Below are 17,930 nucleotides of genomic sequence, written 5' to 3' on the forward strand. Positions count from 1 at the left end.
TGCTTCTTATCAAACTTGGACAATAAATAAATCACCACAACACTTCAAAATCAGCTTTATTTTTTACATTATTTAAAAGCAATTTTATGAAGAACCTTTTTCACATGAGAAACAACGTGGACAAAACCAAACAAAGGGAGTGTACACACTTGATTCATTGTTCTAGAGAAGCTCTCTATATATACTGTATATATGAATGGTCTATGACATGCTCTACGGTCAGATGTTCCACAGTTAATGCTGCTATATTGTAACTCTCTTACACCAACCACATCTCTTTTCTATAATGTTGGATTTTCCTGTAAAACGTGGCTAAAACTTGGTAATCTACCCTCTTGGTGAATACAGATGCAGCATTGAGCATTATAGCATGTTAACACGTTCTAGTACAAACACAAAATACAAGTATTAACCTATAAATGCTATATAATAGTTGTCCTTTAAAGAAGTGACAGGAGCTTCAATTTGGACTTTGACGACTAACTTTTAAAACATGTCAATGGCTTGAGAAGGGTGAAAATATGAATCAGTATGTCCCAGAGAAATTGTTACACTGCACATATTGGTTTCTCAATAGGAAGGAACACAAATATAACTTATTTCAGATTTGATAGGCAAGACTAAATCTCAACTTATTTATTTCATTACCCTCCACCTTGAGCATCCAATAACAACACAATCTCTAACAGCACTACATTTGTTGTTGAACACATAGCAGGCCTGAGAAACAACGGGCTTCCCATTCTTATAACTCATTGGGTGAACTTCTTGTGGACATATTGGTTCTGCTTTGTTGACTGACCGAAACAGGATTTAAACCCGGAAAACGTTTCACCAGCATCTGTCTGAAATAGTTCTGGAACTTTTTTCCAACAAATGTGTAGAAGATTGGACTGATGCAAAAGTAAATGTAGGCAAGGATACGAGTGATTTCAAGAGCGTAAGCCGTTTTCTTCTTTTCCTGACAGGTATCAGCTTCATTATCCATTAGCAATACAATGTTGAATGGGGTCCAGCACATAAAAAACATCAGCACAATGAAAAATATTAACCTAACTGTCTGGAACTTGGTGACTATCCTGGATGACATGACAGTGATAGCAATCCTAACGTAGCAGTAGATAATAACAGCCAGAGGAAAGATCAAGAAAATAATAAGCTGAAGGTAAAAACCAGATGTTCTCAGCAGCTTTACATCCACATAAGGCAAGTCACCAGCATACTCCTGACAGTATGTTACCTTTCCCAAATATGTGAAAGTGGTAAGGAGGATCATCGGCCGGATGCACGCCAGGCCGCTGATGAGCCACACTACAGCACAGGAGAATACCGCGTATCTTTGACTCCTCACTCGCGGCGCGCCCAAGGAGTACACAACTGTAAGGTGTCTGTCAAAGGTCAAAAGAGTTAGAAAGAGGACAGAACTGTAGAAGCCCAGATAGTAGACGGTGCCAACAATCTTGCACATGACCATGCCGAAGATCCAGTAAGAGAGCTGCAAGTAGACTCCCAAGAAGGGAAGGCAGCTCATGAAGATCATGGAGGACACCACCAGATTCAGCAGCAAGATGTTGGTCACAGTGGTCAGCTTCTCAAACCTAGGAGGTGGTCATTTCAACAGTTAGATGGAGGGAAATACTAAATGCCTATGGGGTCATACAAGCATTTTTGACACTGATGCTTTTCATTCTTGACTTTACGTTTTCTTCATAAAACTGCTGAAGCTGTAAAATTGGCCAGGAAACAATGGCAAACTGGTTCAAGACCATGCCGCAAATTTAAGATCTGATGTGAAAGCCAGCAAACATTTTAGCCAGCAAACATGTCTGGCTTTAGTAATTCATACCTCAAATTCTCAGAGGTCAATGATTCAGGGAATAATAATGATACGATTGGATATAACTTCAGTCTTGCCTATTGCTGCAAAAACAGTACTGAAAAAGTATTGATTTTGGTTTGTTTGCCTTTTAAATGTGAAAAAAGAAAGTGTTGTCAAAAGTTGTAGAAATTACAACTGAAAACTGTCCTCAATTTATATTTAGTGGTACCATAGATATTGGTCTTTACTTTCCTTGAGCTGTCACCCTTTCAGCATGCAGCTCACAAAGTATCTCATTAACCCTCTAAAATATGTTGCAAAAAAATACTTTTTCAGTTCAAGGCCCATGGAGTTTGCTGAGCTCATCTCTGACAATATAGTTTTGTGTTTCCATGTCCACCAAAAACATGAGTTTGCTCACAAAGGTAGAGAGCAGTGGTGGAGACCAGGGTGGAGAAAGGAGAGTTGGCAGGCAGGGATAGAGTGGCGGTAACTCAGATAGGTCTTAGAGTAGCTACTGAATAACTCTCTCTGTGGTTAAAAGAATAAGAAACTCCCAGTATGACTTCACCTTATCCTCTCCCAGTGGGTGTCTTTGCTCCATAAATGGTCTAGTGCATTATGGCTCCCAAATATCATCAGAATCACATAAGGTAAGATTAAAATCTTTCAAACTTTGGATTCTAGCTGCAAGAGTGAACAATACAGATGGATTATACAATACATGAATTTCATTTTTCATTTTTTTCTAGTTAAAAATACAGAATCATAAAAACACCCACCCTATGCAGACTCTAAGAAATGAATGATGTTAATTAATGATTATCATCAATTTACATTTGAAGAATGGTTTAAATTTTAAGTATAATCCTTAAGATTTTCCTTTAATTAAATCCCATTTATGATGCTTTTAAAGTTCTGCATTCTTTTCACTAATAGCCAATCAGTGTATTTAAATTCTTTTAGTTTTTATTGCTGAATTTATATTGCCTTCACACGCATGATTCACCGGAAAGTTAATGTTCCAGTCTGTAATCTGATGTCTTTGATATCAGCCTTAATGTGTACTGTTCACTGTCCCACAACTGTGGCCGAGCTGAATTAAAGGGTAACTACCGTTTTTTTCAACCTGGATCCTATGTTTTTATGTCTAAGTGACTGATGGGAACAACAATCTTTGAAATTGGTCCAGTATTAAGCGAGATTGCTGCAGTCACAGCTATGAAACAAGCTACAGTGTAAGTTAATAGTGCAATTGTCCAGGTTGTATTTACCTTCTCAAAAGTGCCTATTTTACCACAGACATGCTCTGAATAATATTCAAAGTGTCTGACAACATTAAGGAAAGGATTTCTAAGAAAAGTACCCTTTCTGTCAAAGAGTAAGATTCTTTCTAAACATAAAAACATCCACCAATTCTGTGAAGGTAATTACAAGCTGGAGAATTGCCCTATTAACTCTCATTGTAGCTTGTTTATAATAATACTGGACCAATGTCATAGATTGTTGTTCCCATCAGTCACTTAGACACAAAAATTTAAATAAATAGGGTCCAGGTTAAAAAAAACGGTAGTTACCTTTTAAAGGTCCCATGGATGCTTTCATATAGATCTTAGTGGTCCCCTAATACTGTATCTGGAGTCTATTTTATATAGACCTTAGTGGTCCCCTATTATTGTATCTGAAGTCTCTTTTATATAGACCTTAGTGGTCCCTAATACTGTATCTCAAGTCTCTTTTATATAGACCTTAGTGGTCCCCTAATACTGTATCTGAAGTCTCTTTTATATAGACCTTAGTGGTCCCTAATACTGTATCTGAAGTCTCTTTTATATAGACCTTAGTGGTCCCTAATACTGTATCTGAAGTCTCTTTTATATAGACCTTAGTGGTCCCTAATACTGTATCTGGAGTCTATTTTATATAGACCTTAGTGGTCCCCTAATATTGTATCTGGCGCTCCACCAAACTGGAAAATTCTCGTTTAACCTGGCAAGATAGTCTTAAAACGTATAGGAAGGCCCTCCGTAATGCCAGAGCAGCGTACTACTCGTCATTGATAGAGGAAAATAGGAACAACCCCAGGTTTCTTTTCAGCACTGTAGCCAGGCTAACAGAAGGTCACAGCTCTACTGAGCCAAGTATTCCCATAGCTCTTAGTAGTAACGACTTTATGAGGTTCTTCAATGATAAAATATAAACTATTAGAAGCAAAATTCACCAAGACCTGCCTTAACTGGCTTATCTCTAAACTCAGGAACGTTAGAAACAGCTGTAAAACCAGATACATGTTTTGACTGCTTTGCTTCACTTGATCTTTTCAATTTAATTCAATTATTTCTTCATCTAAGCCATCAACCTGCCTCTTAGATCCCATCCCGACTAGGCTACTTAAAGAAGTTTTACCATTAGTCAACACTTCACTACTGAATATAACCAATTTGTCTTTATTAACAGGCTATGTACCACAGTACTTTAAAGTAGCTGTAATTAAACCCTTCTAAAAAAACCCAAAATTTGATCCAGTTTTTTAGCCAACTATAGCCCTAATAAACCTTTCCCATTTTCTCTAGTTCTTAGAAAGCAGTCCCCAAAAAGGGGATTTTGAAGCAAAAGTTTATTTGGGGGATTTCAGTCGGGATTTAGAGTTCTCATAGCACAAGACGATTTGTTAAAATTATAATGCCCTCCTAAGCATAGCAAGGGCTTACTCTTACTGTGTTATTAGACTTAGCGCGCATTTGATCCAGGGCCCCTTTAATTTTTTACAGAATTAGAACATTTTTTGGCATTAAAGGGACGCCAAGGGGTTTTAAAAGTTTTATTTATCAACGATTCAGTTTGTTATGTTAACGATGAATCCCTGTGCCGCCAAGGGTAGCAGGGAGTCCCAAAAGGTCTTCGGTCCAACCCTGTTCATTTATTTTGTTTCCCTTTGGGCTATTATTGGGGAAACCCCAAAACTTTCTTTGTTATGGAGAACTAAATTTAATCTTCAATCAACCCGGATAAAATAATCTTACTAAATTTCAAACGTCCCTTCAGGATTTTAAAACCGGAGACCGAAATTTTTAATTTAAACCAGATAAAATAAAGTTATTGCTCCGGCCCCAAGCCCTCCGTGAGCATATCCAAAGATATAGTTACTCTGGTAAAATACCCCGGCCCCCAGCACCCAGGAAAATCTTGGAGTCACTTTGTCAGAATGTCCTTTAATTCCCACTTTTAAAACAAATTTTAAGGGTCGCCTTTTTTTAAATACGTAATATTGCAAAATCAGGAATATCCTGTCTAAAAATGATGCAGAAAAACTAGTCCATGCATTGTTACTTCTAGGTTGGATTACTGCAATTCTTTACTATCAGGCTGCTCGAAAAAATCCATAAAGACTCTACAGCTGATCCAGAATGCTGCGGCACGTGTTCTGACGGGAATCAGGAAAAGAGATCACGTTTCTCCTGTTTTAGCTTCTCTGCATTGGCTTCCTGTAAAATTTAGAATAGAATTTAAAATCCTTCTTCTCACCTACAAAGCTCTTCATGGTCAGGCTCCATCTTATCTTAAAGAGCTCATAGTACCTTACAACCCTGGGAGAGAACTACGCTCCCAGAATGCAGGGTTACTGGTGGTTCCTAGAGTCTCTAAAAGTAGAACGGGAGCCAGAGCGTTCAGCTATCAGGCTCCTCTCCTGTGGAACCAGGTTCCAGTTTGGGTTCGGGAGGCAGACACCGTCTCCACATTTAAGAGTAGGCTTAAGACTTTCCTTTTTGATAAAGCTTATAGTTAGGGCATAGAATCGAATATTGTTAGGGAGTAGTAGTTAGTCACATAGTTTCATATAATATAACTAAAGGGAGACTTGGCATACAGCCCGATCCGGTTGGGGGGAGTTCTGGCCGACCGGGCTGGAGCTCTCTTTACCTTGTCTCTCTTGGTTTTGTTGTAATAATTGTTTTAGACAGCTTGGGACTTATTTTGATACACTAGTTAGGGCATAGAATCGAATAATGTTAGGGAGTAGTAGTTAGTCACATAGTTTTCAGATTTATCTATCATATAATCAAGAATATAATAGAACTAAAGGGAGACTTGGCATACAGCCCGATCCGGTTGGGGAGAGTTCTGGCCCGGCCGGGCTGGAGCTCTCTTTACCTCGTTCTCTTGGTTTTGTGTAATAGTTTTAGACAGCTGGGGACTATTTTGATACACTGAGGGCTAATCCTATTGTATCGTTTATCTTTTCAGATTTATGTACAAAACAGTCCCCGAAAATGCGAATGTTGGCTACGCATTTTGGGGAGTCTTCCCCGGAGTCCTTACCTGTTCTTTTTTGCACAGATTTTACCTGGGGACTCAGATAGAGCCTCCATAATTTCAGTTAGTGCATCCTGTCCCAAAAGGGTACTCCGCTACACGGTCTGTATGTTCCCTTTTCAACTGTTCCCTTGGCAGGGCTCCGAACGGGCCTTGCCAGTCCGCTAACGTTCTGCTACGGTCCTCTGCTACGTCCTGGCTGGTCGCCTTGTATTTTAATGCCGCACAGCGTCCTGCTATGCCATGAACTACTACAAGAACTTCTACAAACTACTAATTTTTTCTATTTTTATTGCCACTCTTCATTCTAACCCCAACCGGCCCGTCAGACACCGCCTACCAAGAGCCTGGGTCTGACCGAGGTTTCTGCCTAAAAGGAGTTTTTCCTCGCCACTGTCGCACTGTTGCTTGCTCTGGAGGAAACTATTAGAACTGTTGGGTCCTTGTAAATTCTGGAGTGTGGTCTATCTGTAAAGTGTCTTGAGATAACTCTTGTTATGAATTGATACTATAAATAAAATTGAATTGAATTGAATTATCTGAAGTCTCTTTTATATAGACCTTAGTGGTCCCCTAATACTGTATCTGAAGTCTCTTTTATATAGACCTTAGTGGTCCCCTAATACTGTATCTGAAGTCTCTTTTATATAGACCTTAGTGGTTCCTAATACTGTATCTGAAGTCTCTTTTATATAGACCTTAGTGGTCCCCTAATACTGTGTCTGAAGTCTCTTTAATATAGACCTTAGTGGTCCCCTAATACTGTATCTGAAGTCTCTTTTATATAGACCTTAGTGGTCCCTAATACTGTATCTGAAGTCTCTTTTATATAGACCTTAGTGGTCCCCTAATACTGTGTCTGAAGTCTCTTTAATATAGACCTTAGTGGTCCCCTAATACTGTATCTGAAGTCTCTTTTATATAGACCTTAGTGGTCCCCTAATACTGTGTCTGAAGTCTATTTTATATAGACCTTAGTGTCCCCTAACACTGTATCTGAAGTCTCTTTTATATAGACCTTAGTGGTTCCTAATACTGTATCTGAAGTCTCTTTTATATAGACCTTAGTGGTCCCCTAATACTGTGTCTGAAGTCTCTTTAATATAGACCTTAGTGGTCCCCTAATACTGTATCTGAAGTCTCTTTTATATAGACCTTAGTGGTCCCTAATACTGTATCTGAAGTCTCTTTAATATAGACCTTAGTGGTCCCCTAATACTGTATCTGAAGTCTCTTTTATATAGACCTTAGTGGTCCCCTAATACTGTGTCTGAAGTCTCTTTAATATAGACCTTAGTGGTCCCCTAATACTGTATCTGAAGTCTCTTTTATATAGACCTTAGTGGTCCCCTAATACTGTATCTGAAGTCTCTTTTATATAGACCTTGGTGGTCCCCTAATACCGTACCTTAGTGGTTCCCTATCACTTATATATATATATATATATATATATATATATATATATATATATATATATATATATATATACCGTAGGGGTCTGAATATTAGACAACCCTGATTATAAGACAACCCCCCCTCTTTCAAAACAAATTTTTTGATAAATACTTTGAAGACCAAATCTTGTTTTTATAAAGAAAACAATTGTATTTGAAAATAATTCTAATAAAAACACATTAAATAAAACAAGATAGGCTGTTGTTTTTAACATCTCTTAAAGAAAATAATATTTTCAATCTCTTTTTTGTCTCTCTAAATTTCTTCTGAAGTATGTTCTCAGCGTTTCATTTATGCTTAGAGTTTTAGTTTGTTGTTCCACTCACCGATGGATGATGACCAGGACCAGCCCGTTGCCAAAGAGACTGAAGAGAAACATGAAGTAAAAGAGGATGGATAGGTGAGCTCCCAAATAGTTGACATTCTCCATACCACATGATGAGATTGGTGGGTACGGGTCATCGCTGTAGTTATAATAATCATATGATGTGGATGTGGATATGGATTCCATCTTCATCTGAAATGTTAGCGGTAAATTCTGTCAGAAACAAAAATGCAGCTTCAAACATGATATTTACAACACGATGCAGGCAGTATACATGTGAAATAATCAATCCATTATATAAGAGCTGTATAAGTGTATACGAGCTATGAAAGGATGCATGTGAGCTCCTTTGAGGCATGCAAATAGGCAGAGCTTGGAAGCAATGTCTTTAACTGACAACCTGCAAGGAGCAAATAAATAAAAAGCAAAAAAACAAACAAATATAAGCATAAGTGTGTGGGAATGAGGCTCATGCTACGCTGAGATGACTTACCACCCAGCCAGTAGAAAAGCTTCTGATAGTTGTCCAGGCCAGAACTGTCTGACTCAGTTGAAGTCACTCCATGATAAGTCAGAGTGCTAGGGGAAGGAAGTACCACAGAAGTGTGTGTGTGTGTGTGTGTGTGTGTGTGTGTGTGTGTGTGTGTGTGTGTGTGTGTGTGTGTGTGTGTGTGTAAAAAGGGGGAAGACTTGTCTAAAAGCACAGCATACTGAGTCAACAAACCTTCTCAATCACAAAGCTGAGTTGACACGAACAGGTAAAATGCATCTGTCCACGTCACATGTTAATATGTCTTAATGTAACGACCATCTTGATGTTGGAATAGTTCCTGAGTTAAGAGAAGTCAGTGAAAGCTCTTGATCTACCGTTTTTGATTCTACCCTCACCTATGGCCATGAAGGCTGGGTCATGACGGAAAGAACAAGATCCAGTGTACAAGCGGCGTAAATGGGTTTCCTTAGAGAAAGGGTGAGAAGAACATCCAAAGTCATTTGTGAGGAGCTGGGAGTAGAGCCGCGGCTCCTTTGTGTCGAAAGGAGCCAGTTGAGGTGGTTCGGGCATCTGGTAAGGATGCCTCCTGGGTGCCTCCCTAAGGAGGTGTTCCAGGCACGTCCAGCTGGGAGGAGGCCTCGGGGAAGACCCAGGACTAGGTGGAGGGATTATATCTCCAACATGGCCTGGGAACGCCTCGGGATCCCCCAGTCGAAGCTGGTTGATGTGGCTCGGGAAAGGGAAGTTTGTTTTACCCCGCCGGAGCTGCTGCCCCCGCAACCCGACACCGGATGAGAAAATATCAAAATTTCGAATTTAAAATGTCAATAAAATATTCCTAATGAAAATTCTGAGTGAAGTTTAGAAAGAATGAAGAACGCAGACATCTGACAGTATCAGTCATTTTTCCTGTCCTCCCTCAGCTGATGAGAGAAAGCACTACGGCTCTAACTGTTTGTGTATTTGTGCTGGGGTCTCGATACGGGGTTCACAGTCTGGTGCAAAGTATTTAGATCAATGCATGTAATCCGGAACCACATTTCAAAAGTGTGTTTTCCACGCGGAAACGTTAAAGTGCATTTTACTGCTATGTCACGGTACAAGGGGTCTGGGTCCGGTACACGCAGCTCCACACGGAATTCCTACTTTATATTAATACAGGATCATATTTTACAGGCACAAGTTCTGCCTGGAAACATTAAACATTACGCTGTTGTGAGGTTAGCACAAAAAGCTGATTGGTGTGCGAGTCAGGGACATTACGGCGAGCGCAAATGAAACGACGGAGCTGGAAGCAGTGTTGCCAGATCTTACGATACAAATAAGCAACCAGGCCTGTGAAAACCAGCCCAGAACAAGAGACTTTTTCTATGGTGCTCCCCTAGGATCATGGAGGAGAAAAATAAATAAACTGTGCGCACAGTTTTACAATCCGTGGGTACAGATTGTCAACTTACTGTACATCCCTGTGGACAGATTGGTAAACCGTACACACAATACAGTTTATTTATTTTCTCCGCCCTGAGCTTCAGGATAATGACCCCAAGAGGGAGTTAAACCACCTTTTTACATTATTTAACATTAGAAAACTGATAGGATATCAAATATAGACACTTTTTCACAGTGCTTTTGAGTAGTTCCCCACGTCGGGTAGATCCATTCTTTTACTCCTTTCTCTTTCTCCCAGTCTTTGTTATATTTCTTCCCTTATTTTGCCCACTTTATCCCGGGCATTTCTTCCTCCAAAAACTCCCCTACAGTCCAGTCACCATCAGTTGCAACTTGCGCGACTGGCTAGTACTCGTTGCCATTTGGTTCAGAGCCAATTAGAAGAAGAAAGTAGGCGGGAAAAAACTCTGCTGTCTCCAGTGTGTATATGGAAAGGGGAGGGACAGAGGGAACGGGCAAGACAAACTCCTACGTTTCAATAACCTATAGAAAATATCTACTTGACAACTTATTATGGAGCTGGGAACAAGCCCAAAATACTGCGACCCGCAACTACAAATATTTGGTCGACCATTTTAAGAGAATAGCATTTCCAGAAAAACAAGCCCAAAGTCGCTTATAATAAGTGGAATTGGCAACACGGGCTCCCATTCAGACACAACAGTAACAGAGAGAGAGAAGAGAGAGAAAGAGAGAGAGAAAGATGTGTATAAGACGTCAAACATGCTACGCACATCTACACAGCCAATCACTGGGATACGGAAAAAGCTGTCAATTTAATACAGCAATGTTTAAAATGATACTTATTTTTATAATGACAATAGTTTACCAAAGTTGCAAGATGGCAAAATGCTAACGAAGTCTCCAGCAAGAGGATTTTGTCTGTATCTGACATTTGCTGCCCGATCTGCCACAGCACATGAAACATCAGCTGACAGATTGGTCTGGTTTGCAGGCCAATGAAAGAAAATGTTTCCTTGTGCATTTTTTCAGCTGTACTGAACTCCCCTGACCTGAGACTGCTAAACCAGGGTATGAACCAAACTGGGACTTCTGGGTACTCTTACACCCCTATTTAGCACCTATTGCAACTTCTCATTTATTCCAACGCCTGCGGAGTCACCTGCTACTACAGTGTATGGTACTACACTTATAGTTGCTAGATAAATGGTGCATCATCAGGCTGCAAAGTGTGCCACAAGAGGCAAAGGGGATGGATTTAGTGTCTTATATATTCATAGGTCTGTTTTGGGCTTAACATGAATTTTGTGCGGGGGTCATCAATCATCCAATCAGAATGTCAACTCATTGTTATTTAAATGACAAATTCTGCAAATTGGTGAAGCGATCGATTTTCTGCTGAGGAAATGGATCTGCTTGCGCGCCAAGTGAAAGCTTGCATGTTTGTGTTCATTGGCATCGGCACACGCAGTTCAGCATCACGCCTCCTTAAGTCCTGTAATGTGTCCTTGTTTATGTCCAAGAGACATCCATGACCCATGGCATTGTTATGTTATGCAACACACAACATATTCCACCTGACCTATCCTGGGATCATCGCATTTTTAGCCCTCCAAACATTCTGTCTATTATAGCATGTGCTTTGGTGTTATTGAGTAAACTACATATCATGCACAGATTTTGGCATGATATATGTGGATTGGTGTAATTATCCATTTCTGTAATGGAAAGCATTGTCCCCAAACAGCCAACCCTTAAGGGTTGCATATTAGCAAATTCCCCAATAACCTATTTAACGTAGGAGGAAGAGGAGCGCTGCCCTGTGTATGTAACAAGCAAAGTGGACGTACATTGTGAACCATATACCATGTGAATAATGCTCCCTTTAAATAGCAGGAAAATGTAGCACCTTTAACTTTAGACCAGGTTTTTGTTGGTCAATGGCGTAATCGCTTTTAACTGACTCAAGATAGAAAGGTGCCTGACCACACCTCATTTTAAGATGAGCACGCCCATGGACATACGTTTAAACTGTGTCTGTCTGAAACTAGCAAGGACAGTTGTGTGCCGCTTTTCACCGGGTGTAAGATAAAGTCCTTATTGATGTCTTGCATAATAGAAGAGACTGGATGTTAGCTAGCTGTCTCTATGACAGTTGAGGAAAAATCAGGTTCATCTCTCAGTTGTGTTCTTGGCCCCTTAGCGTTCAGCCCAATAGTATATATATATATATATATATATATATATATATATATATATATATATATATACGTATGTATATTTTTGGTTTGGTTGGAAACAAACCTGGGCTAATGGAGTAAGGACTCAACCTTTAGTATGCAGGGCGCACGCTCTACCAAGTGAACTACCCTGCACCTTTCATAAATAGATTTAGACCCTCCATCTCTCACAAGATAAAATGAGAGCACATATATAATCTAAGACATCATCAACCTGCAGTTATGGGGATGACATTGGGGAGACAATAATTAAAGATCCAATCCGATGTGTTTTTCCTATGTTTATGTCCCCTAACGTGTCTGAGCTTGACTATATTGACTTTTATCTGTGCAAAGTTTGTCACTAATGAGGTGTTTTTTTTCACATTCCTCTACATCATGGGTCTCAAACTTGCGGCCCGGGGGCCAATTGCGGCCCGCGGGATGATATTTTGTGGCCCCCTACTTGACATCAAAGTTAAGTGTTAGTGCGGCCCGCGCGTTCTGAAACTTTTTGTCATTGCGCTTGTCACTTATGGGCTACCGTAGTAGTCTCCTGACAGCGGCGTAACGGTTGTCAAGCTAGCTAAGTACTCTTTGCGGCAAATGCCTGAGGTTTGACAATGTGATGTCTGTTGTTGTGAAATTCACCAACCATATCAGATCTAGGGGCTTAAAGCCAAATGTTTGGAGGAAATAGTTGTTGTTTTTTTGGAATACTTGATGCGGCCCAGCCAAACCCAGACTCTACTTTCAGCGGCCCCCAAGTAAGTTGAGTTTGAGACCCCTGCTCTACATAAAAGGGGGAGGGGGGTTGGTTCTGTGCACTTCAGGCCTCCAGGAAGTGCAGCAAGCTTTGAAGCAAATTGAATATAGTGGCCAAACACTAGAATTGCAACTCCTACGTCATCACATGGTTCCCTCTGGCCCAAAGAACATTTTTTCCCATAGACTTACATAGGTGAAAGACATGTCTGTTAATCACTGGATCCTTTTTTGTCACAACCCCAGCAAAATGACTCGTATCACTATCAGAATTAGTTCCATTCGGTCCGATAACCTTTGGAAAGTCTAGGCTCGTTCGGAATACGATCTCGAATTTTTCAAAAATGTGTCAGCAAAACGTGTTTCTGAATCCATTTTTTTGATTTCAGATTGACAAAGGTCAGTTTAAAAGATCTTCTTCAGCTTTTGAGAGGCGGCGAGCCGGCCGCTCCTCATTTCCATAAAGTTGGCTGGATTCAACTTCATGCAAATGAGGAGCGCTGCTCCCGTAGAAATGAATGTGAAGCGTTGCAGTGACGCTGTCAATGAACACGTACCATCACGTGCCATACCCTACCTCCGCTCCTGAGCGTCTCGCCTGCATGAGGTAAGTACCTGAAAGAACAATCATGTGTTCATTAAGATAGTATCTACCTTCCACTCCAAGCACTCCTGCAATTAAACTCCATGCCTTCTCTTTTCTGGTGCAGACGCGCTGCGTGGGAACTATGAATAATTTATCAAAGGGTAGATTTGTATGAGATTTGACTTCCCATTGAATAAAGCTGTAGCCCATGTTCCATCCAAAGCTTGTACAGACAGAAATATTATTAATGAAAACTGCAAAAGAGAAGTCAGTAAAAAGTCAGTGTTACATAAGTAAGTTTTATTTTATTATAAGTTCATTTTACACCAAACTAATAATGGCATGTATTTGCAAATTGTAAAAAACAAATGTGTAAAATACCATTTCAAACAAGCATTTTTTCAGCATTTATGGAAATAACTTTGAAAAGGTGATTAATTGATGCATTTTGGAATACATTACAAATACAGAGGATAGACAAAATAGAGTGTCTTCATGAAGTGTGTAGGATTTAGTAGCATCTCGCGTGAGGTTACAGGCTGCAATCAACTGAAACTTCTCCCGTGTGTAAGTAGAGAACTACGATGGCCGACGTCCTGATTGGACCTATCTTAAGCCAGTGTTTGATTTGTCACTGTTGAAAAGTACAACTTTGTATGTAGATGTAAATGGCTCATTCCAAATGAATGAAAACACGATTTGTATTTTTCAGTGATTATACACTAATAAAAACATAAGTTATTAATATTGTATTACATTTTTGCCACTGGATTGCCCAAAATCCTACACATTAGACCTTTTACCCCTCTAATCTTAAATAAAATGAATGACAGTAACTCTTAAGTCAAAAAGGTGACAATTCCTGTCACCATCTGCACTAAAAAATCAGCTTTTACACAGTGTGTACTACTTCTGCTGTGAAGATTGTTGCTGATACAGTATGCTAACACCTTTTGTGGTAGATGTCAGCATTTAGAAAGACAGATCCACAGAATGCTTCTGATACTGTGTTAAAACCAACCACAGCTACACTTTTCAGACTCAGTCACAGCATTAAATGTGAAGCTGTACTTGGCAGGAAAAACTGGAGCTTACTCAGAAGTAGAAGCGGAACATTGACATAGTGGTGCAAATAGCTTCAGGACAGAGGGTTGAGTGGGTAGCCAGGTGTAAAACACATGTGACTTTGATGGTGTGGACCTTGTGCTGTCTCCTACCAACAGTCAGGGTTTGCCCAAACTAAAGCCTGATTCATGGTCCTGCGGAGGCTTCACACAGAGCTTTCGCTGTAGCCTACGTAAGTGTTCTGAAGTTTATACTTGGGTGTTGGTGTGTGCGTCAACCCTTTGAGAGAATAGCAGGGCCGGCATGTGTGTGGTAGAGCGAGCGAGAGAGTGACAGCAATTAGCTTTGGAGCGAGTGCCGACTTTAGAGTCATACTGAGAGAAACAAAGGCCCTCCCCTGTGCTTTCCGACCATGGCGGCAAATCTGTAGCAGGAGAGAGAATCCTCTTCTTTATTTAGTGTTGTTCATGGAGAAGGAGAACCAGGAAATGAGTTGGGGGTAATGCAACGCTACCAAGCCACGGCCGAGTGATGTGCGTTGCTGTGACTTGTAGTTAAATGTTATTGAGAGAATCATAAATCACTCTTTCATCCTAGTATTTTCGCACCAATATTTTCCATGTGATGTTATTAAGGCTAGTAAAACATTTGGGTTAAAGGGCTATTTTAGCAATTTAGTATCATATTTCCCTAAACTTGGGAAATCAGTTAAAAATAGAATGGTCAACATATCCTGACTTTTTAATGATTTTTGGGGGGCTTTTCCACCTTTCTTTGATCGGACAGCTTGATGAGAAAGGGGGAAGACATGCAGGAAATTGTCAAAGGACAGAATTGAACCCTGGACCTCTGCGTCAAGACATAAATCTCTATGTACAGTAGATGTGTGCCTGCTCTACACACGGAGCCAACCCAGCCATAAACATAGAGTCAAGTTTCAGAAATGCTGGATTTCCCATAGAGCAACATAAAAACATTGTTCATCAGACCCTTACCTGGTAAACTGCCATGTCTTTCAAACACCACGCCCTTGTTTGTAAGACAGGTTTTCTGTTTTAAATGACCCCACTTCAAGTCGAGATATGGTATAGGTTGAGCTCCAGCTGGGTTCTACATTTCACATAATACATCTTGTTAGACTCTTTTTGCCTCCTGAATGCTCACTCCTTTTAAAGTCCCCACCACTAGTTCTTACCACAAGCTTCCTGTTAAAATAAAAAGTCAATTCTAAAACCAAGGTCACGAAAACCCTAATGACATCATCCCAAAAGACAATATACAATTGGTTTCACAGACTATTACTCCTCGTGAATGAATACATAAAAGTGTACGGTATGTGTAAAAAACTGAATGTTAAAAAACGTAACTTAAAAAATATCTAAAATGCCCCTAACCTTAACCAAGTTCTTTGAGTTTGTCTGAACATAACCATAAAAAAGCATCAATCATATTTCAGCTATTTCAAAAAAACAAATTAAACACTTTTACAGTGACCAGAGTTTCCTGCAGATCAATTAGTTGTATATGAACATTGGTTTATTTAGGACAGGGTTGCCTGCTAACATTTTCAGTAGGTCAGTGTTTCCATTTTAACATAAACATTGTGTAAAATCTAACAGATTGTCATGGCATGCTCCTCTGAGGATCAAGCCATTTCATTCTCCATGAACCACCCTCAGGCCAAAATATCACCTTTGTAAACCAGATAAGTTACAACGTAATATACACTGCAATGACATTTCTTTAGCACGTTTATGTATTGATGACTCCATGCCTTTAGGCTGGCATCTAGGGCACATTTAGACAGGAAAGTCTCTATATAATAGAAATAGAAATAGAAAAAGAAAAATCTTCAATGTTTCATCAAACTACTTACTGTGGGATATGATAAACAATACAGCCTCTCTGTGCTGATGGCTATAGCTTTAGATTTTTACTTTGAGTTAAGACTTTAATTTTAAATTACATAATGGTTGCAAACTAAACAAACAACAGCTGTAAGGAAAATGCATTGTATGGGAACAAACAGCAACGTTGTGTGATGTCTTTATACCGTAAAATCATATTTTCATCATTTAATTTAAAAAATGCACTGACAAAAATTACAATTATAATAAACAGTAGGATAGTCACTCTAAATCTTACCCTTCCGACAGGACTGTTCTCTTGATGCACACCTGAATTCTTCCTACTCCTATGTGAATGACTTCATACACCATCATTTGCTACTTTTACAGCAGTGATAATTAGAAACCTCCCAAGCTTAAATTGACAAGTCCAAATTTACAGTTTGAGAGCAACCAACAACAGTCTGAAAATTGGCATTCTGAAGTCTGGACCCCAGAGAGAGGTGCTAACCCATTTGTGACTCTACAAGGCATGTGGAAGGGTTCCAAGTATTTGACGTTTGCCTTATCAGTCCTAACCATACTTGGAATGTTAAGTCTCTCGTCCTGGGAAACTGGGACAAGAGAATTTTTATGTAAACCAAAAGATACTTTCTGTAAATGGTGATGGGAAAACATAAATAAAAAATAAACATATCTTTACACGCTCCTTGCAAACACATTGTTTTACTGCTTTTTCCTGTAGGTGAATGCCTATAGCAGCTTATTGTTGCTAAATCTGGATCTTAAATAGCAGCTGTATTTGGCTCCATAGACCTGCTCCCACGGATGTGTCATTTCTCCACATAGTTGAACACACGGCTCATGTGAATTGCTTTGCAGAATAAATTGACTTCAGATGAATCATAGAATGGAGACCATACTTTTAATTATCAACCAGATTAAAACATGATAACATCAAAATGCGAACGTGAGCTCTGCAGGAGTCATTCAAAAGCATTGACAGATATTTGCAAAAATTAATCCAGCTACTTACATGGTGGGCCCTTTGTATAACTTTACCAAAGTAAACATGGTCAGACAAACAGTCAAACAGTGGGTCCAACAAAAAAAGGCACACTGCAAAATGAGTAGGGAAAGCAGTTGCTAAACTGAATAAGCCTAATACATACAAAAATCTAACATTTTTGGAGCGTGAAACAGTACAGTTATCCAAGCAGCCAATCATATGCCAGAATTACTGCACAGAGCTGCAGCAACAGGCCAGCACCGGCCACCCGGTGAGATAAGGTTGGTGTCCAAAATTTCTGTTGAGCATGGCTTTCTTCAAAGAGCCTATTTTTGCTTTATTGTCCCATTTTGGTGTACCATAATGAGTGTGTCTCAAATTATAACCATGGCCCAAAATACTTGAGTTTGTCCTCTTAAGAGAAGTATTGTTTTCTAATACAAATTATTCCTAATATTTTATACTCTGCTGTTTTTCTGAGAGTGGTTATGTCCCTGTCAATGAAACTCTACACTCTCAGCAGATGTTTCAAAGTAAAAGCCTACCGGAAATGGGATAGACCGTGCCCTTAAAGCCACTGGGAGGCTCTTTATGTAAAACATCAGTGCAGGAAGTGTCGAGTT

The 17,930-nt window shown here is 39.7% G+C and overlaps 1 protein-coding gene and 1 long non-coding RNA gene across 2 annotated transcripts in view; one reads left to right on the plus strand and one right to left on the minus strand.

Moving 5' to 3' along the window:
* LOC116672275 (C-C chemokine receptor type 3) lies at positions 1-8,543 on the minus strand. The gene is made up of 3 exons (XM_032503985.1): positions 8,407-8,543; positions 7,915-8,105; positions 1-1,598 (listed from the first exon to the last, which is right to left on the minus strand). The coding sequence occupies exons 2-3, from the start codon at positions 8,103-8,105 to the stop codon at positions 746-748; spliced, it is 1,044 nt and encodes a 347-aa protein (XP_032359876.1). The 5' UTR covers positions 8,407-8,543; the 3' UTR covers positions 1-745.
* Positions 8,479-17,930, plus strand: part of LOC116672276 (uncharacterized) — a 20,301-nt gene continuing 10,849 nt past the window's right edge. The window contains exons 1-3 of the long non-coding RNA XR_004327518.1: positions 8,479-8,489; positions 12,715-12,720; positions 15,493-15,496. This is a non-coding gene — a long non-coding RNA (uncharacterized LOC116672276). The remainder of the gene's footprint in view (positions 8,490-12,714; positions 12,721-15,492; positions 15,497-17,930) is intronic.

The sequence above is a fragment of the Etheostoma spectabile genome, chromosome 22, assembly GCF_008692095.1.
Source record: "Etheostoma spectabile isolate EspeVRDwgs_2016 chromosome 22, UIUC_Espe_1.0, whole genome shotgun sequence".
NCBI lineage: Eukaryota > Metazoa > Chordata > Actinopteri > Perciformes > Percidae > Etheostoma > Etheostoma spectabile.